The following is a 22,411-nucleotide window of genomic DNA, read 5'->3' as shown; positions in this document are numbered from 1 at the left end:
AAGCATCACATTTTTAAAAAATTACTCTATCATATGCTCAAGGAAAGTTATCAGAAATTGGTACAAAATTTTCTAAATATCTAACACATAATCTTCTCCATTCCCCACTTTTTATGCCATTACTATTAAATGTTTTTTCCCTTCAGAAATATCTGATGACTCTGCAGTGGGTGCTTAGAAATTCAGGATACAAAATTCATGCTTTCCCTAGCTATTATCAATTATATATTTTATCCAAAAAATAAAAAAACAAATAGTTACAATAGTGATAAGAATTTGTTTTATTGTGTTTTCCATAGATAGTAATAAGGTTTTTTGGTGAAAAAATTCATTACAAAGACAATCTATAATTGAATCAGTAACAAAAAAATTTTTGCTTTAAATGAGTCAAGTATTCTGCATTTGAAATTCAATTTCATAAACATTCAAGATTAGTGAATTTTGATAGGAAAAAAGACTAACAGAAAGGAAAAAGACACCTTTTTAACAGATAGCGACTTAGAGGTTTTTTTTAAATTTCTTTGGGAAAACACACAGTATAGTTATTTTTTTAAGTCTTTTGCTTCAAGTCAAGTGAACTTTAGACTAAGAAATATTTTTAAATTTGCCAAGAAATTGAAGTGTTAAAAATAGTCTTCTCCTTATTCATTTAATTTCATGTTTAAGGAAATATTTGACAGATAAGTTAACAAAATGCAAAAGAAATTTACCTGCATTTTTATATAATAAATTCTAGCTCTATAAAAAATTTCCTGGTTTTACACAAAGGCCAATTTTTGACCTTCATTGATCCATTTTCTATGTAGTTAAAAAAATACAGTATCAAATCTTTCTCCCTCCCCCCCAAAAAAACTAGAAGAAAATTTTTAAATTGTGAGTGTGTGAATGTAGCTATGCATATTCTCAAGCGTACAAAGCACACGAACATCACTTTACTTGGAAAATTATTTTCATCATACTGTAAACATCTTTTCCTCTGCATCTGGACTTTTCAAAATAGTCTTTGGTATTACTAGCTATTGTGCTTTGAAATGGAAACTTAAGGGATTTCTGTAGCGGTGCTACATAGACATTTTAAGATATAAATAAGAAAAATGCACTTGGAATAAGTTACAGTTAGCTGCTTTTGCATAATTTTCAAAAACTACAGTGTATGCCTAGTCACAGTTTTATAAGAAAGAATATCTCCTTTTTCAACTCCTTAATTTTAAGGAACACTTAACCATTTTGGCTAAAAATCCATTTTTGGAGTGGATCTGATGGATTGCATGACACTAAGCTTGGATGCTCTCCACTTGCTGAAAGGCACATTTTAAAGAATGAATTATATAGAAGTTGGTCCTAGAATAAAAAGAAATACAACAGACATTAAGTTTCAAAACTCAAAGTTAACGGAGAAATATAAAAACAATTTATGGTCTCATGGAAGCCAAAGAGAGACTTATGTAACAAATATACACCATTCTTAACTTTTAATCTTTCTAATATCTACTATGTCTGATAAAATCTTGTTGGTTTTTGGTGTAGGCAACATCATTTATGCCACCACTGTTCAATTCACAGAAGGTGTTATATAAATGAAGAGAGGTATGCAGAAAAAGGTCTCAATCAAGTTCTCAAATAACAAATATTTCATTGATATAAGTGATAAAACTCTAAAAAATCCTGTCATAAAAGTCAGTTTTATAGTGTTCTAGAATTACACAAAACAATATTCAGGTAGGAACTGTTAGTTTCCAGCTAAGTTTTAAAACATATGTTTAAAAACAGAAAAAAAGCCTTTCACATATTCTCTCAATTCTAGATTCATGAAAAAGTATTAAAATAGGGAAGGAAAGAATTAATCACTTTAGGTAAGAAAAAATAATTATTTTTCTCTTCTCTGCCAGGAAAACAAAAGTATGACTGTCACAAGAAGCATCATAAGAAATTCTAAAACATATACAAACAAATATTACTAATAATCCACAGACATGTTGAACTGCATAAATCACGCTGTAAGATATTTTATAACTATTTTGCTCCTAAGAGTATTTAATTCATAGATATCTTCTTTCTTACCACATGGGTAGACATACATAATGACAAAGTTAACAAAGACAGAAATTCTGACAGATAATATCAATATAGTATGTTTCATGTATTTTCCCAGATAAGCAATTAGAGCTAATCAAAATAATTACATAAAGGGGTGAATTAATTGTACTGAGGTACCTTCTGGATCTCCCATATCTGTTCTCCAGTGACAAATGTCTTGTGACCTTTGTAAGCACATGCCTTCAGCTGAACGACACCTTGAGCAGCATGAAGACATAATTCCTTCTGGATGTTATGCCGAATTTCATGTTGAACAGAGTATTCAAAGTACTGTGAAAGGAAGAATGCTGTTACTGACGAGAGCACTCTATATCCTCAGTTGCAAAATTGTCAGCCAAAAAAAAAAAATCAGCAACTCACTGAATAATGGAGTCAGATGTACTTCACCAAAATAATACAATGAAGTAAGTATCAGAATCGTAACCTGAGTTTTTGGGACAGAAGATATTATAGCCTTTCTCCAGCCTATCACCAACAGATAGTTACTTAATTAAGAAGGCATTGTCTTCCTTCTCATGTCAGAAATTGGAAGCTATCAGGTAGGATGGAGGCTAGAATAAGTTTGCCACAGAAAAGAGTCTGGAAACATTTAGCAAGCCCATTAACTACCTCTTTCTCTCCACAAGTGTTTCTTCTCTCTTATTCATCTCAATTAATGGCATTTTCATTTAAACTAGAAACATTTGAACAGGGTACTCTTGGGAATTCCCTGGTGGTCCAGTGGTTAGGACTCTCTGCTTTCACTGCCATGGCCCATGTTCAGTCCCTGGTTGGGGAATTAAGATCCTGCAAGCCGCACGAAGGTGGGGGGCGGGGGGCACACGATGACACTTTTCCTGCCTCAGTTTCCTTGCCTGTAAAATGGGTAATTTAATAACTCCTACCTTATAGGGTTATGAAGATAAATGGTTTAATACATGTAAAACATTTAGACCAATAACTGGTACATGGTAAGCATTCAATACATTTTTAGCTGTTGTTACTATTATTGATGTTTCTCTCTCCCCACATGTCCAATTAAGTAGCCCCTTAGTCTTACTGAATTTTCCTCTCAGATGTTACCATCCCACCGATCCTTACTTCCACATCCTCACTTCTTTTGTTCAGGCACTCAAAATCTCTACTGCAATACCTCCAGGTACCTCCAATTTCTGCTCCTATAATTTGGTCCACTCTGCTGCCAGTTATTCTTTTGTAACATTGATTTGATCCCTTACATTCCCTGCTTAGTGATTCACAATCACTACTGTTGCTAAGATAAAGTCCACACTTCTTTTTTTTTTAAATTAAGGGTACTTTAATTTATTTATTTATTTATTTTTGGCTATGTTGGGTCTTCGTTTCTGTGTGAGGGCTTTCTCTAGTTGTGGCAAGCGGGGGCCACTCTTCATCGCGGTGTGCGGGCCTCTCACTGTCGCGGCCTCTCTTGTAGCAGAGCACAGGCTCCAGGCGCGCAGGCTCAGTAGTTGTGGCTCACAGGCCTAGTTGCTCCACGGCATGTGGGATCCTCCCAGCCCAGGGCTCGAACCCGTGTCCCCTGCATTAGCAGGCAGATTCTCAACCACTGCGCTACCAGGGAAGCCCCCACACTTCTTAATTGGTACGTGAAATCTTCCACTTTCAGTCTAACATCAACCATTGTCCCAATTATACACTATGCTCCTTTCACACAATTCTACCAATGCAGAACATATGTATCCGTAACTCCACTTTGCTTTACTCCCTAGAATATCTTTCTGGATCCTTTTCTGCCTAGCTAACTCCTTTTGATCCTTCAAAAGCCAATTCAAATATTACCTTCCTTCTTTAGTTTTCCCTGAATTTGTCTTATGCACAAAATTACACTCTTCTCAGGCTTCCCATAGTGCATCAGAGATAACCTTCATAGCACTCTATTGGAATTGTGTGTGTAGCTAGCTGACTTCACCATAGACCAAAGTCAGGCAGTGTATCTAGTAATAACATCCATTATACATCAAATATTTCATAATGTTGACATTCCAAAGAAAAAATGAGTGAACATAATTGATTTTCAATAGTGAAATTATTAGTCTTAGCACTAATATTTATTGAGCCCTTATTATGTGCTAGGCAGGGACTGTTCTAAACCCTTTATGTGTATTAGAGTAGGCACTCCACAAACATTAGCCGAATTAATCTTGAGTTCCCCTGGTCTTAGCCTCATGCTTAATTTATCTCATTCCATAAATATAATATCATTTTTATAACTGATAGCTCTTCAGATGGAGACATTGAAAAAAAATGGGTTTAGATCACGAAAACAGCACTCTGGCTGTACTTCTTTAAGAAAGATAAACCTTAGGATTTCAAAGATGATAAGAAAGGCTGACCAGAACTTTACATTACTCATATTATTTTTTAAAAACCACTAAAATGGAAGTTATAAGGAAAGGAGAATAGTTGAAGATACTTAGACAACCAAAGAGTATGTTATTATCTAGTTGAGAACACTGGAGAGAATTTTACCTTAGAACCAGGACAACTACACTGGAAGAGAAAGGGGAAGAGGAAAAGCATTGTGTTACAAAGCCATAATGAATTAAACTGCACTGCACCAGTATATTAGTCAATTTAGTCACATTATCAAAATACTTATTTTCATTTGGCATAGTGCAATACTGTTACAATGGAGTTTTATGCTATAAAAAAAAATATCATTATCTGGTCAAAACAGTAGAAGGGAACATGAGGAAATGATCGAGTTAGATGATATCTCAAAAACATCTAGCACTCAAGGAACTACAATTCCCAAACTAGTTTAAATGCAATGCTTGATTGAAAATAACATTTAAAGGAAATAAATCAAAATAAAATCAATGGCTATGTCAGGGTGATAGAAGCCAGAGTTATCTTCTTAAAATATAAACTAGAAAATATAATTCTTTAGCTCAAAATCCTCAGGTGGCTTCTGTCACACTTGGAATTAAATTCAAGTTCCTTAACGAGGCCAGCAAAGCCTTATATGACCCGGCCCCTAATTCATGTCTCTGACCTCATTTTCCACCCCTCTCTTCCTGGACCACTCTGCTCCAGCCACACTGGCTTTATGCTTGCTCTTTTTACCTGCCGCTGGGCCTCTGGCCTTGAGTCCTCTGCCAAGATGCTCTCCTCCTGGAACATGGTTCCTCTCCCAACTCCTCAGGCCTCCACTCTAAGGTCACCTTCTCAAAAACGTCTTCCTGAACCTCCAAAATTAACAACCCCCCCGCACACACATTATCCCCCTACTCTGCTTTATTTTTCTTTATACCTAAAATTACATATTTATTTTTTCCTTTCCTTCTAGAATATAAGCTCCACAAGATAGAGACTTTGTCTTTTTCACTACTATAAGAGTGTGAGTTACATTATAGGCGCCAAACAAATACTTGTTGAAAGAATATGTGAATTATTTCAGCATCCCCAAATTTCTAAAAGATGGCTATATGCTATTTATAATTTAAAAATTATTTTAGAGACAGAACTATAAAAACATCTTTATGGCAATGATAGGAGAAAAACAGACAGAACAATGTATAAAATATATCTTCAACTTTTACGATAAAACAGATGTAATGCTAGAAGAAGCCTGAAATAAATTTATAAGTATTTACATTTAGTGATAAGATTTTTACAAATGAGGAAATATTTCTCATTGCTCAAAACCTTAATTTTTACTAGGATAGTCCAGTGTTATTTCTAAAAGAATGTAACTATTTATATAATTATGTTTTCTTCTAATATATAGTGTGTAAGGAAAATTTTAAGATATGAATATATATACACATCGACATATATGTACATATATGTATCTGTATATATCTCTGTGTGTGTGTGTGTATCTCCATCAAACTTTTAATATCATGAACCACAAAAATACAGTATGAACATGATGTTATTTGCTGTCAAATCCAGTTAAATATAGCCTTTACGTATAATTTAGCAAAATCACCATGCTAATAGTCATGCAACATCAAAGATTCACATAGAAGATCCTGTTTTTCATTTCAAATGGTATTATTCTATTATTTTCTCATTTACCTTTCTACTAAATGGGTAAGCAACCTCAAACTGCTTTCAGGGGCAGAGTGAAAATCAAAATAAAGTACTCTACAACTTCTATATGAATTGCCAAACTTAATCTAAAAACGTTTCACATACCAGTTTACCGGAACATAAAATTGATTTAGGGATTCTGAAAAACGCGCAACAACTTACTTCTGTTTGTAGGTACTAAAGAGAAGAGAGGATTTTTAGTGCAGTGCTCACCTGGTTTCCCCCAAGTCCATGACACGTATACAAAATTAATGGTTTGCCTCCTTGATTATTTTCTCCAACATCCAGACATAGAGGCTGACCAAGACTCTTAATCTAAAGGGAAATTTTCAAGTTATAAATTTTTTTAAAAATCTATGTGGTTTATATTTTTTCGCAGTTAATTTCAGGAAGTGGTGTTAATAATAATGTAAAATCTCAAAAGCAATAAAACAGAAAATCTTTCAGCAATTTTTCTGAATCACATAAATATTGGTGGAAGGGAATATACCAACTAAAAAGGAACAGGAAAATACTCACATATCCAGCTATAACAGGATTAAGGTCTGGCACATATGCTTCTGGATAAATATTGTTCAGATACCATGTAAAATTTTTACACTGAAGGCGGTGCTTTATTTCAAATCTTTTTGAAAGATCACCAAATGACTTCTGGAGAAAGATGAGAAGTGAAGGCGGATGTTTAATTAAAACAGAACTGATAAAGTACTTCGAATGCTACTATTTGTATTTACATTTAGGTCTTAAAAAAAAAAATTCTGGGCCAAAATATAAGATGCGATTTAACTACAGTCACCATTCATTCAGGCAACAAGTATGCCTGGCTGCTCACTTCTGGCTTCAAAGAGAATCAAGGACCACTGCAGTGCCGACCTAGTGCTATTTTATTCTTCCTTTGTGCCACAAACCTCTGTCATGGGACAAAGATCCCTAGCGAAATGCTGAAGGCAAAAAATGGTAGTGGGGGCATCCAAAACTGATCCTAGTTTTATACGCAAAAGTGGTCTGTAAAGTGTGGTGTGAGAAAGCAGGTATAGAGAAACAGTGCCAACTGTGCATCATGTAACATATCTCTTCTCCAGTCAAGACCACAAAAAGCAACGCAGTTGGGAATATTTTTTTCTAGTTTTAAGGGTATTGCTTACTCCTAACACTATCTTCTAATAATATCCTAACAATAACAATGTTTTAGTAGAAAAAGTCAAGTTTTTAATCAATTGTATTTTATTTTCCTTTACCTTATTTAAAAGGACTAAGAAAACTTAAAAAAAAAAAAAGCACTAAAATTGAAAAGGTATTTGGTACAGGCAAAATTTTAAAGAAAATCTACAGTGGGTGCCTAAATATATGAAAAAGTAAATATTCAAGCTTATCAGTTCAACTAAGGAAAATATTTTCTCTGCCACCTTCAATGTTTTGAACCCAGGTGTTTTAGCAAAAAGTATGAAACTCTGAAGGACTTCTGGGTAGCTTATGCATTTTACCGTATGGATCTACTTGCCCTATGTTAAAAACAAGGGTTTGCTGGCTCACTTGCCCCTCTGTTGGTGACAAGAGAGCATAAACTGTATTTAGCATCCACTCGCCTGGTTAGCCAAGCACTTTTGTGCAGTACACAATCTGCCCGATTTGTTTTGGTGGCCCTGGGTAAAAAGTTAGCAATCTGACCCAGTAGTGCTCTGACTTTGCATGGTACTGACATGTGACAGGGAGATACCAGAGACCAAAGAAAAAGCGAAATGAGGTAACCAGATCCTTCTTTATGACATTCGAAATGTTGATGCCCTTTAATCTCAATATATACCGGCTTGCAAATCGGCACTGTTTCTTACAAAGAGTTGGGTGCCATTTGCCGAAGCATGTCCTTAAACTCTCCAGTTTATTTACCACATCCAATGTTGAAACTGTTGGGACTCAGTTCTAACGCATTAGGCATGATGATTCTGCAGAGCTTTGATCTAGGACAGGTCAATAACAACCACAGTGCCATGCATTTGTTAGCAATTATTTCCTTATTTCACAGCTGCTCTGGGAGACAGGCAAGTATTTTATCTCAAGACAGGGAGGGAGAGAGAAGAAACGTGGTAGAGCACATGCTCCATGTCAGGCCAATCTGTCAACCACCCTATGAAGCACCATAACCATTTCACAGTCTCAAGGGGCTTTGCCAAAGTCACCCCTCCAGGGAGCAGTGGAACCAGAACTGGAAATAAGAAAGCTTGATACTTCTGGTTCATTTTCCTGCCCCATTCTGACACTGTCTAGCTCTCCAGTTCAAAATGTCACTTAGCACCTTGATTTAGGTGCTAATCACATCACCTAAAACCAGTTAAAAGCAGTTCCACTTAATCTTATTTTCTTTGAGTAAAATACTGAACCAAGGCAGTTACAAAAACTAAATATCTTCCATATTAAAAGGGTAACATCAGGTAGAATGCCTCAACTTTTTAAATGCAGTTTACTTGAATTTTTCAAAAAAAAAAAAGAAAGAAAAAAGAAAACTGACATCAATGAGTTATATATTTTTGAGTTCAAAAGCCCAGCTTTAAAAATAGCTTTTTAAAAAAATGTTTTAGGCTTGAGTTGACTCAAACAGGTAAAAGGACATGTGAACTTGTTGTGGATTTTTACCGTAATTTAATTATTTAGTCCTAACTTACTTGTTTAACAATTTTTGCTGCATCTGTGTTTCTCCTATAAAATATTTCCTTATATTCATCCATCCAGACTTCTGCAAGGCGAACTTGGTTGCGAGCAATCACCTGAGTGCCTTTTGGAAAGGTATGAGGGCTTTTGCTGCGAAAAACATGTCCAACAACAGAGCAAGGCATAATCTCCAACTGCCCACCACATTGCCACACCTGATAATTAATGATATTTGTTTAAATTTACAGTATTTTAGGAAAATCAAAGTGTTGCTTTTAAGTTCACCTTTAAGATACTAATAAAAACAAAATAAGAGATTTATTGCAGCTTTACAAATAGTCTCTGTTCACTGCCAGTTCAGTTTAAGTTCTCAAAGATAAAGAACTATTATTAAATGGTACAGATCCAAGAGACAAAAACCCCCACATTTTCAGAAATTACTTTAACAAAATAGTGATTTCAGATCTCTCATAAAAGTCCACAATTTCTTCTTCTTTTTTTTTTTTTTTTGCAAAAATTATTCAAGCTATCTAGTATCCACACAGAAGACCAATGGCTCTTCTGCATTTGACTTCCACAGCAGACTTGGAGAAAGTGAGCCCAGACTCTATTTATCTCTTGTATATTCAATTTTGTGATCAAGAAACAAATTCCAGACAGTCATTATTACCAAAGCACAATCTATTAAACTTGATCATTATAAAAACTTCATACTATTTAGAGATAGAGGGTCAAAGAACTTATTTGCATTAACTCTAAAATGGCAAATCACTAAATCAATACCTACTCACTTAAATATCTTGACAGTTTGTTTGTTCTGCCATAAATGAAAAATCTAAAAGTCATGTTTAATAATATGTGCTAATATTAGGGCAGTGGTTGTATTCTCTCTCTCTCTCTTTTTTTTTTAAACAAGTGAGAAAGCTTGGTGATATGTTTTGTTCAACAGACTGCTTAAGATCCAACATGTGCTGGGGGTTAGGAATACTTAAATGAATAAAACAAGACCCCTGCCCTTAAGCAGCTCAAACTTGGCCAAGATCATCACTGCCATTATGTGATGAAGCCAGAGCCAAAACTTAAATCTTCCAACTCCTAGTTCAGTTCTTTTTCCACTACATTCCAGCCTAAGTGATAAGAAATGAATGACAAAATCATTGTAGAAAATGAACTCATGAAATCAAATACGTATATGTGGAGACCATCTAACACCTTTCTTTTATTTCTCATATTAACGTTTAATATGTATAGGGGAAAAAACCTTGTTTAATCCGAAGAGTTAAGTTCAATGTCCTTTAAAATTATACATAAATGTTTTTCCATTCTGACTCGCTTGATAATCAACCAATTTCCTGAAGCACTAGATTTAATTATATTTATCTTGGCTGGAATTCAGTAGCTACAAGTGCATTAATTGGTGTTACTGCCTGGACACAGGCGTTTAACTGATTCTTCTTGTTACACTGGCAGCAATAAATAAATATATTAAGTTACACTTTAAGAGGAAATATATTTATTCTAAAATTTCTAACAATTAAATTTTAGAAAGCACAAAAAGTAAAGACTACATTCATCCATGATAATCTGTATCAGCCAACTAGAAATATATATTTCATTGTTTAGTATAAGCGCTATATTTATAAACTTACTCTGAAAGACATTTCTATATTTTCACCTCCCCAAATTTCCATTTCTTCATCGTAAGTTCCAATATATTCAAAATAGTCTTTTGATATGGAAAAAAGGCCTCCTGCAAAAGTGGGTGTTCTGAAAAATAATCCATTGTTAAACTTTGTTATAAAAACCAAATAAGAAAAAAAACATATTTTAAGAGCAACTGAATCAAATGTACAAATAAATTAAAGAGAGATGACAATTTCAAGGCTTTATATAGATTAATAAAAACTAAAAATGCTATCTTCAAAGTCAAGTTTTGGGGGATGGGGAGGAAGAACTTTAAGTATCCTTCCCTAACAGAACAAAATTATTGTGTCTTCTAACCAAACTTAAAAGATTCTCAAGGGAATTCCCTGGTGGTCAGTAGTTAGGACTCCGTGCTTCCACTGCTGGGGGCCCGGGTTCGATCCTTGGTAAGGAAACCAAGATTCTGGCCTCATGGCTCGGCCAAAAACAAAAAAGATTCTTAAGTAATGATTATAAGGAAGACATAAGAGCTCACTTAATTCTACTTCCTACTCAGTAACATCATGTATAAACAAGTACATAAATATATAAATGACTTTCCTATTCCTTCTATACAGAATATGTGTATTCTTTATTTTGTTAATGTGAATTACCTTTGTAGAAATTACTGTAAAAAGCAAAGAATGCATACATATTCAAATACTTGAACTGTATATAAGACTTTGAGAGCAATCATCTTACTTAATTGGATAAGTTTCATCCTTCCTTCTTTGCTGCTCATGATCGGGAAGTGACTCCCAGCCAAATGAAAGACTCCAGTCAAAATTCCCACGGTTGTGGTTACTTCCATAAGGAGAAGGTTTGTTGAATTCAAACGTGTTCAGATCTATGGATGCAATATCTGGGCTCACGACAGCAGTGTAGTTCTCAGCTATTCTGGCCAACAAAGGTTCTAACCAGCCATAGAAACACTCACCTAGAAGGAATACAATTTTAATTAATTCAATGAAAACACTCAGGGTTTTTTTCCTTTTGTGTTTTGGAAGAGGGTTTACAGAGAAATGAGAATAACCAAGTCATTAGTGTTTTGAACATTTATATAGGGGAGATTTCTTAAAGGTTTCTTGTGAGATAAGGGTAGGATGAAAAATATAAGACAAGATTAAGCATAGTTAGGAAATGACTGATTTTTTTAACCTTACAATGGAAGCAAAATGATACTGATATATTTATGTTTCAGACTGTGTATTTCTGTTTAAAATGGGCTATGAATCAAGGATAATGTTTTGCTGATCCATACCACCTAGCTCCAGAAGTGTTCTGATTTACTTAAACTTGTCTCCCTGAGTAAGGTAGAGTAACTGAAATCTTTATTTCTCTGACAGGTTCTTAGGAGAAAATAAGTAAAGGAATCAGAATATTCTGATTTTAGCAGTTGGAGACGAAGTATCATTCAAACCTGCCCAGCGCTAATGAAAGAGAGTGGAGGAGTGGCATGAAAGGTCTGGGTTCTGGCCCCAGGCCAGGCTGTCTCACATCACACATAGGGTTCAGGAGATGTGGCATGTACAATGCTACTCAGGGCTTCCCATCATTCAGTGGAGTTTGGCAGTCATGGTCCAGGAGGACCATCAGACTCATTTGCCTGGAGGGGAAGAATGCCCAGTCTGACAGTATTGTAATTTTGGATCAGGAGAGGGAATGCTGGAGAAGCAGCCATTTCCTTTTGAAAACACCTCTCCTGGATTACCTTTAGACCTTTCTTAAATGCTGGGTATTAAGAGAATACTGAGGGCTTCCCTGGTGGCGCAGTGGTTGAGAGTCTGCCTGTGGATGCAGGGGACACGGGTTCAAGCCCTGGTCCAGGAGGATCCCACATGCCGCGGAGCGGCTGGGCCCGTGAACCACGGCTACTGAGCCTGCGCGTCTGGAGCCTGTGCTCCGCAACAAGAGAGGCCGAGACAGTGAGAGGCCCGTGCACCGCGATGAAGAGTGCCCCCCCCCCCACCGCCTCGCTGCAACTAGAGAAAGCCCTCGCACAGAAACGAAGACCCAACACAGCCAAAAATAAATAAATAAATTTATTAAAAAAAAAAAAATAGTCACAGGACAAGGCAGTTCCCATTCTACCATTTAAAAAAAAGAATAAAAGAAGAGAATACTGAATGTGAAAGCTCTAAAGAGACTCAAGCAAATCCAAAAGCCCTTCTGTAAAAATTAGCGTATGCTCAAAACCATTTGCTTGGTCAGACATAACCTAAAGGCTGGCCAATCCAAAGCTAAACACTCACACAAAGAGTAAAACTCACTAAACTTAGAGCTCGAGGGAATAAGTGACATTTTAATAATACCTAACATGTACATTAAACATTGACTCTAAAAATACTGTCTAAGTACTTTATTTAAAATCACTGACACTGAAAAAAAATCAAAATACAAAGAGAAAAACCCCAGCAGCAACAAAAACTAACAACATTCATGGGAAAGATACCAGAAGCTGTAAAGGGGCACCCCTAACTTGGCACAAAAAGGAGTGTGTGACTCTTTGGGGGAAAAAAAACCCTGAAATATAAAAAGTAAAAGTGTTAGGACAAAGTTTAATGATAGGGTTGACTACACTTAAACAAAACTTTCACTCACTTTAAAGTGTAGTAATCAAGAATAATAAGGAAAACCACATTTTTTTGACAAAATGAGCATATGAAAAAATCCTAGGCATGGATAAGTGGCTGGGGAAGCTGTTCACTGGAGGCCATAAAGTTAAGGAGCCTCAAACAAAAGGACGTAAGATCTTTGAATAAGTGAAAGGAATTTCCTACCCAGAGCTGTAATCTGCTTGGGCTGTCACTGCTATAATCACTAGCTGAAAATGATGTTAAAGAAAATGCAATTAGGCATTTAAAGAAAAGGCTTCCTTACCTTTTAAGTTAGAGGGAGGGGGAGGGAAAATGTTACAACTATGTCTATACTTGTATACTTACAGTGAGCATCTAAAAATGTGAGTGTTTCAGCTGTTGCTACTGTTGCTCCTAGCAACCTTGCAGTGATCAGACCTTTTCTCTCCTTTTGTCTGACTATTTTTACGATAGAAAATTGTTTTATATATTCCTCTAGTTTACCATGCAAGTACTCTGTAAGAAAAAAAATCAAGATTAACTCCTTTCTAAGTATATTTTCATATATATGAAAGCTAATAAAGAAACCACAGAGCAATGAGTCCTCCACATGCATAATCTTAACGGTTGTACACATCCATCCTTAAGACAAAAATTATATCTTCAACTCTTATTGGAAAACAAAAATTATATATACAGATCTTAACTTTTGAACGATTATAATGCGTGACATTACCACACATAGTTATCCTGCCCATGTCATATCAGTAAACACAATGTGTTTGGAGGGGGACACTTCCAAAGGAATAGGCCCCAGGAGTTAAGAAGACTCATTTAGAGGCCAGAGAAAAGGGACAAAGGAGTGAAAGAAACTGAATTTGGCCAAAAAGATATTTGATTCTTATTTAAATTGGCATTTAAATCTGCAAATGTATAGAAAAGTTTCAAGTATCAAAAAAATTATCTGATATTTAGGCAGTGGTCAAAATAATTTAAGACCAAAATCTTGAGAGAAAGATGAGTAGGAAAATCCAGGGCTACAGCAGTTTGGGAATATTTCTACAAAGAGTCAGCAAAAAATTTTTGAAAGCTCTAGAGTCTCCTGACACAGAATTTTTTCCTGTAAAAATACGAAGGAAGAAAAGAGTATGTAAATCAGAAATGAGGTTAGAAACAGGCAAAATTTTAGTCATGGGTGTGTATAATTTAAGATACCCCATAGTCCAATTTGGATGACATACATACTAGGCAAGAGTTAAAATAGCAGGTAAAAGAAAAACACATCAATCAAGTCAATCAAGTGTTGTCCATATTTTTAAACAATGTCTTAAGCCTGCTTGTTCACCATTGAATTCTTGACTCTTTGTTGAGTATATAATGCAGTTCTTCAAGTGGCCTCTTTGGACCCATAGCACAGACTCAAAAAGATTTGGGAATATTGAGAACACCAGCAAACATCCTGGGTAGATGTTTGCTTCTGCCAGATTTCAGAAGCAATTGCAGCTGACGTTGACTTTATCTGTAATTACATATTTTTAAAAACTCTCCAGTGGTGCAGATAAGAGAGTTGCTTATTTAAAGCTTAAACATTCATGAAGGAGGTAAGAGTCCAGGAATAACTTTTGTGGAAAAATAAGCCTATCTAAACATTATCGTCTCAGAGTAACAGATTAACTTTTTTAACACCTTCTAAGTACCTCAGAATTAATACTCCGAAAGACAAGTAGGATTGTAATTTGTCTTAAAAATATAATCATAGCTATTTCTGCTTTAATCATAGACTTATAGAGCAGTAACTTAAAAATAGAAACATTGTAAAGGTCTTAATGGGAGTTGATTTTTAAAACAGAGTCACTACAGATTCCTTCAATAAACCCTCCCACTGTTCATATGTTAAGAAATTTTTATTCATCCACAACTTCTGAACTTCCTATAAATTCTTACCTGCCCTTTAAATTTAGCCCCCATCCACACCCTAATTTTATGAAGTTAAAAACACAAAGCCGTGAAATCAGATTTCCTGGGTTTGATTTATAGCACCATTACTTTTAGCTATGTGACCCTGGGCAAATTATTTTACCTTACTGTACCTCGGTTTCTTTACCTATAAAGTGAGATAATAGAAAAAATGGGGCTAATAGGACTAACCCTCACAGGGAATTGTTAGGAGGATACAATGAGAGATTATTGTACAAATAAAACATTTAAGACAAGAACTAACTAGCACATGGTCTATGCTCTGAAAATCTTAATTATATTTTGTTTGCTATCATTGGGATTTAGCTACCAGTTAACTGATTACCTACATATTTATGCTGCTTTTCCTTAAGCAAATTGAACTCAGGGACTATGGTTTCTACTTCACAAGCTCTTCTATGGTAACGAGGGACACATTTTCCACAGTGGGGGACTCATTAGGTAGTTCTTTGACTGATTCAATAAGACAAATTACACTACTATTCAAAGATAGCCCTCGCCAAGAAAACTTTTCCAAATCTATTGTTGATTGCTATAAAGAATTATAAAAAATACTCAGACCCTTTGACCAAGCAGTCCTACCTCTCCTAACTTATCTAAGGATATAATTCAAAAAAAGGGAAAATAACATAAGCACAAGGATATTTATTGTAGTATTACATATAGTAAGGCTAAGGGGTAAATAAAAGTGAATGGTTAAGTAAAATGTATCTAGTCCATTTTTGTCATTAAAATTAAAGTTTTGAAGGTAACAGAAACAGGCTAATAATGTTACATGAAAATGTCAGATTTCAAAACTAGATTTCTGACATGGATATAATTAGATAAACATTATATGTTTATGTAGACAGTGATTAGGAAAGAAAAGATTAAAATGGTTGAAACATTAGGTTAAAAATGTTATGCTTTATTCACTTACAACCACGTCTAAAGTCTGGATACATCTTATAATTAATTGATGACATGTCATCTAATAGGTAGTGGGGGTTTTTTTCCCATGGTCTGTAAAGTAATGATTTACCTTACAGTAGATGGTGTTTTGGATTTGACGGAAGAGTGTTATCCTCAGTTTACAGATATAAGGAAACTGCTCATTAGTGCTGGAGCTAGAATTTGACTTTAAGGAAGCTAGTTCCAAACTTGGGCTCATTCAGGAATAAATTTTGCAATCGTTGAAATAATCTGTATTTGTTTGGTACTTAAAATACTTGTAATGTTTGAAAACTCAGCAAATTATAGTATTTGTCTGATTATCCTTGTGAGTCCAATTTTAAATGTGTAACTTAGCAACTGATTATTGACATAAAATTAAGTGAAAATTCATTAAAGATTTTGGCTAGCTTTGTAAATGGTATTGGAATATTTAAAAGCGCCAAAATAAAACAGGATGTGGTAACTCTTCAGTAATTTTTAACTACTCTTTGATATTATTAATTAATAGATTATTTATATGAATACTTCTAATCTTTAAAACAACCCTAGGAGTTATGTACTAATGTATTCCCTCATTTCTAAGCTATACAATTATATACTTCTTATAAGCGATGGTATGTTCGTTTAATTGGCTGTAAGGGTCTTTTATTCTACTGGTATGTAAACTAATGATGTATTATACAATCAATTTGATGAAATATGGCATTTCCCCCATTTTACAGATAACGAAACTGAGGTATAGGGGGGTTAAGTAACTTTCCCAAGTTACATAGCTGGTTAGGACCAGAACTGGGATTCAAATCAAGGCAGCCTAACTCAAGGCTCAAGTGTGTGCTCTTAACCACTATGTCTTACAATAAAATTCTCATATTGAGGACTACAAAGTTATAAATAATGGTGTTTCACACATTTCTGAACTCCAAAATATTTGAATATGGACTTCCTTGGATTCTCCCTTCATCCATCATATATAGCATCCAAGACACTATATTCAAGATCTGAGGTGGCATACAGAGAGCACCATATACCCAAATAGACTTAGGACAACGCCACATGGATTTACTTAGGAAACAATCTAATTTGCATGTGCTTTCTTACCATCTACACTAGCATCATCCACCAAAATGATCTCCTTCAGCAATATGGCAGGTGAAGAATAGAGCACGCTGTGGACAGTTCTAAGCAGCGTGGACCATGCTTCATTATGAAAAACTATTATGACACTGGTGGTAGGCAGGGGAGGACAGCGCTTAAATTTTTGTTCAATACATCTAGAAAAAGTCAAAGTAGAAGAACAATTATGAATTTTATTACTTTATTTCACAGCTATACCATTACTAAATTATCATTATTTAAACCTTTAAAACAATAGAAATGATAGTGGATACTTTATTTATATGTAAGATGATCTTAATGCTATATAAAGGCAAATAGATCAAAACAAAATTTCTTACAAATAGACCACTCACCCAGAGATCATGTCCACTGATATTGATCACATGTCACGAATTAAAACATGCTATTGTAAGCTTTCTCCATAATATAATTTTAAATACAAATAACATTTTAAATAAGAAAAATAACCTAGAAGTGAGACAACCTGTAAAAATAGCAAATACTTGTAACTGCTCAAATACAAACCAAGTTTTTTTCTTTCCTTGTAGAAATCATGCATTTTTCTTAACATTTGCAATTTTTAATTATTAGATGAATATTCATCTTTGTAGAGATTATCTTAAATTAGATACTTTCCTAGGAATGTAATATTTTCTAAGTTTAATCAATTTCCTTAACCGGTAACTGAACCAAAAGGGGAAAAAATTGCTTACTAAAAATCCTATTTCCTTCAGCAAGAACTTAAGTACCTACCATATGTCACATGCCATGCTGTGTTAAAGATTTTGCTCCAGTAAGGAGAGAGACCCTAAATAGTTTTTGACTGATTAGCGGTATTACTCATTCACTAAAAACTTTAGTTATAAATTTATCTTGAATTCATTTTGATAGCAATGTCATCCTCAATGAAAATAATCTTCATATGAAGCCATTGGGGTGTGTGTGGGTCTGTACAATGTCCAGGCTTTGAGAATGGAGATGACCACAGTCCCTCACCTGCTGAGTTGAGGTGAGGATCAAATGAAATAACATATAGGAGAGGGCTTCAAAACACTGTAAAATCAAACAGAGTGAAGCTGGGACATAAAACATGTGTGATCTATGGTAAAGATAAATAAGTAAAATAACTGGACCTTTGATAACAATAAATGGTTGTACAATTTTAGACAACAGACTATGAAATCCTCCTACACAGTCAAAAGCCACTATAAGTAGTGTGTGAACAATCAAACAGTGCTGTTCAAACCCAAAGATAAGGAAGTAAATCATTCACTCATGGAGATAGGAGCCCAGCACACTTTGGTTGCCCTGCCAGGGCCAATGGTGAAACCAGAGCCCCCAGAATGGTGGCCCGGGAAAGCCACCCTAAAAGAGAGATTCTACAAACTCTCATTAATTACTACATTTACAGCCATACCTCAGTATGAATGTGTTTCAAATCCTTTCCTGAGAGGATGTCTTTAGGTCGAAATATTTGTAGTGATAAGAAAGGAATTAAATTAGGGATAAAATATTGAGAGGGTGTCAACACCACTGAATAGGAAAAGAGGAGGAAGGTGAAACTGATTTTGCTTTCTAGGACCATCATGATTTTAAAGTGTAACATACATGCATAGCCAGAAGAATATAATCACATTCATCCTCACTGGTAGATGAAAGCAAATGATTTATTCTAAAGTGAATTTTGGATAAACTATCAATTAAAAATAAAGTCCAAACACAAACTACCTATTTATCTATCTTCGAATTAAAATTACACGGAAACAAATGACTAAATATAAGCTTGTATTTTTAATACATAAAGTCTTATAAGCCAACATAAAAGTATAAGTAAAAATTATGAAAAGCTCCATACTATAGTATTTCTTTTTTAGGAAAAAAATTTATAATTTTGTCTTATAAGCATTTTGGGGAGTGAGTTTGGGGATTTAAAAAAAAAATTTTCCTATATTTATTTGCCACGTGACTAATTAATACAGTTTTAATATAGAATTATGAAAAGGTTTTGAAGATTTAAAGTATGACACTTTACAAAAATTCACACTAGGGCTTCCCTGGTGGCGTAGTGGTTGAGAGTCCGCCTGCCGATGCAGGGGACACGGGTTCGTGCCCCGGTCCGGAAGGATCCCACATACCGTGGAGCGGCTGGGCCCGTGAGCCATGGCCGCTGAGCCTGCGCGTCCGGAGCCTGTGCTCCACAATGGGAGAGGCCACAACAGTGAGAGGCCGCGTACCGCAAAAAAAAAAAAAAAAAAAAAAAATTCACACTAATAAAGTGTTATCTCCTTAATCTCACAAGGCTTTCCCTCAGTTTAAGCAAGGATTTATTTGCTTAACTGATAAGTACTAATATCAAGTAAAAGTGTCATGTTATATCATCAATGCAAGTGATAATAAAATTTCACAGTATGATTTCATAAGCCCCATTTATTTTGAAACAATTAGCATGCTCAACTTATGTTTAAAAGTTGTTTCACATGTCATTTAAAGTAGTGAAATTCAAATAACTTGCCAAAGTGATTACAGATTCCCAGTCAAACCATTTGAAAAATTTGGCATACAGAAATGTGCTTAAATTATCAGTCACAAGACCATCTGGCTTCGGGAGAAACTGGATCTATATTTCTAATGAGCATGTAAAAGATTAGCAGTTCTTCAGAAAATGTGTTCTTTGATGATATAAGTTAAATTTAAAGTATGAAAGTATTAAATCTTCACAGTTCTAGGTACACATTCCTGTCCAAAAAAAAAGGTTCTTTGTGTGCATAGCTATTTTGCACTTACATATTGATTAACATTATTGAATATTACTGCAGTTTCTCAAAGGTATATTGGAGAAGAGGCTTATCCTGAGCTCCCTTTGTCATGTCAGAGAATAAAAATCATGCTTCTTGATTTGTGATGGGAATTGCTTTTCAATCAAGACCTCTCCCAAAATCAGTAAAGGGCCATATTGCATTTTAACCTATTAGCATAAAAAAGGAACTATACTATGCCCTGTCAGAACAACTAGAATATTTTACATTCATTTGTTTCTTCACACATTCATTTAAAATGATGAGCAATTTAACCTTGAATCACACAGATTAGAATAGAGCCACAGAAATCTAATGTACACAGCTTCAATATTGAGGAACTCATAGTTGGAGCAGGTATTCATGATCATAAACCTAGAAAAATATGAAGGAAGCAATAGACCTAAGTCTACTAAAGTACTTTTCTTCAGGTTCACTTATAAATTTAATTCTCATAACTAGAAAGCAAAATATGTAAGCACTGTTTGCTTACAGTTTGTCTATCTTGCACTTTTAACAAATCTACAGATTGTTTCAAAGTGCTGAAATTCATTTTAGCTATTTCAGTTCAAATAGAGCATTTGAATACTACCTCAAAGATAACAAGACGGTTAACTAAGAACAAAGAGACAGCACAGTAGAATCGGGGGCTGGGGGGGATTTTAATCAAAATACTGTATATTTGAGATTAACATGTAAACAAAGTGACAATGAAAAGCAATGTTGGCCTCTCAGAAGAGAAAGGGAGAAAACTCTATAAATACAAGAGCTTATTCAACAAAACTCCAGAGAAAGAATCACAGTTGAACTAGTAATTAAAACAATACTGTCGGGCTTCCCTGGTGGCGCAGTGGTTGAGAGTCTGCCTGACGATGCAGGGGACACGGGTTCGTGCCCCGGTCCGGGAGGATCCCTACATGCCGCAGAGCGGCTGGGCCCGTGAGCCTTGGTCGCTGAGCCTGTGCATCTGAAGCCTGTGCTCCGCAACGGGAGAGGCCACAACAGTGAGAGGCCCATGTACCGCAAAAACAAACAGACAAAAAAACAATACTGTCTCTTAAAAGAAAGGTTACGAAACACAGGATATTCTGAAATGTAGTTATAGCACTAAAAGTAGCCACAAAGTCCATGACTTAGCTCATATACTATCATAGCTCCAAAATCTTGGCACAGTTTTTAATATTTCTATTCTATAGCAATACACAGAAGAACAGAAACAACTCCTCCACCTCCCACATTTCCCATAAAATCCACCTCATATTTCCTCCTAAATGGATGAGAAAACTAAAGCATTTAAGAATAAAGGATTTCCTTGTGGTTCTATAGAGGTCAGATCTAGAATTCAGTTTTCTAATTTCTAAGATGATAATTTTTCACATCTGCAATGCCTCACTAAACATAGATATAGAAATCTAGCCTCAATAACAATAAGCAAAAAATAATTAAGACAGGTTAAATAAATGGTATTTGTCGATTCTTTGCCTCAAAGTGACTAAAGACCAAGCAACTTCCTTAACTAGTGCCCCTCCCCTGAAAACCCTCCTGATAAACACTAAACAGTGAATATTCTTCAACATACTCAGGAGGTCGAGTGTCTGGTCCAAGATCTCGGTGTAAAGAAATCCTGTCACTTGCAAAAGCATTAAAACAGTGTTTTGCTTCTCCACGTTCTTTTTCCTTCTGCTCTTCAATACTTAAATTGGTTGTCTTGAATGCTTTGCCAGAAGCACCAGGTGCATTAGAATCCTGAGGCGGGCGGTCAAGAATGGGTTTCAGTTCTGCTGCTGTATAATATCCTTGCAAACAGGGTCTCTCACCAGCATCAATGTTTTGCCTGACAGGTGCTCCTATTTGCATTTTTGGCATTGCATCTTTAATATTGTTTACAGCTTCTAGCATTAAATCAAACATCTTGTTTTTGTTTTTCATGTTTCTTTCCATCCTTGATTCCTCTTTGGAATATTGAACACTTACTTCTCTTTGCATTAAAATCAAAAATATTATAAAGAAAAAAACTACTGCACCAAGTTTCCAGAACTTTTTATGGTAATGTCTTTTAAGATGTAGTTTTACTAGTCGTTTTAGGTGAGCCATTCTGACATTAAAAGCTTGTCACTTGACAAATGACAGTTACAGTTTCCTCTGTTACATATATTTTTTATCATAGATTTGCTGGCAAGAAGGTTTCCTTAAATTGCAATACCTATAAACAGAAATGACAGGTTAGTAGCTATTCATTCCTATAGGCATGGTTCACTTCATTCACTCAGCCAACAACTGAACATAAGCTATAAACAATGTACTCTTATGGTTAATAACAATACAAAGATATCTTGCCCTCAAGAAAATTACACTTCTGGAAGAACACAGTTGCTATCATTAACTATAATCTATCGGGGTTATAAAATATTAGAGACTTCTCTCCAGTAAAAAATACATTGTTAACTCTGCCTAATATCTGCCATATAATATGCATAAATGAGTTTTATAAATATATTTTGAGTTTTTTAAAAAAAATCTTAGCTCTGGGGC

At 35.0% G+C, this 22,411-nt stretch overlaps 1 protein-coding gene across 1 annotated transcript; it reads right to left on the bottom strand.

Annotated features, from left to right (window-relative positions):
* Nucleotides 1–42: 42 nt before the first annotated feature.
* On the bottom strand, nt 43–22,210 carry GALNT3 (polypeptide N-acetylgalactosaminyltransferase 3). Its single transcript, XM_030852555.3, has 10 exons — nt 21,459–22,210; nt 17,067–17,239; nt 13,425–13,574; nt 11,185–11,419; nt 10,449–10,566; nt 8,814–9,014; nt 6,673–6,804; nt 6,367–6,468; nt 2,215–2,367; nt 43–1,341 (listed from the first exon to the last, which is right to left on the bottom strand). Exons 1-10 carry the CDS (start codon nt 21,971–21,973, stop codon nt 1,219–1,221), a joined length of 1,902 nt encoding a protein of 633 aa, XP_030708415.1. The 5' UTR covers nt 21,974–22,210; the 3' UTR covers nt 43–1,218.
* Between the last annotated feature and the right edge of the window lie 201 nt (nt 22,211–22,411).

The sequence above is a fragment of the Globicephala melas genome, chromosome 7 (assembly GCF_963455315.2).
Source record: "Globicephala melas chromosome 7, mGloMel1.2, whole genome shotgun sequence".
Classification (NCBI taxonomy): domain Eukaryota; kingdom Metazoa; phylum Chordata; class Mammalia; order Artiodactyla; family Delphinidae; genus Globicephala; species Globicephala melas.
Note: the sequence above shows the minus strand (reverse complement) of the source record. Positions and strands in the feature narration are given on the sequence as shown.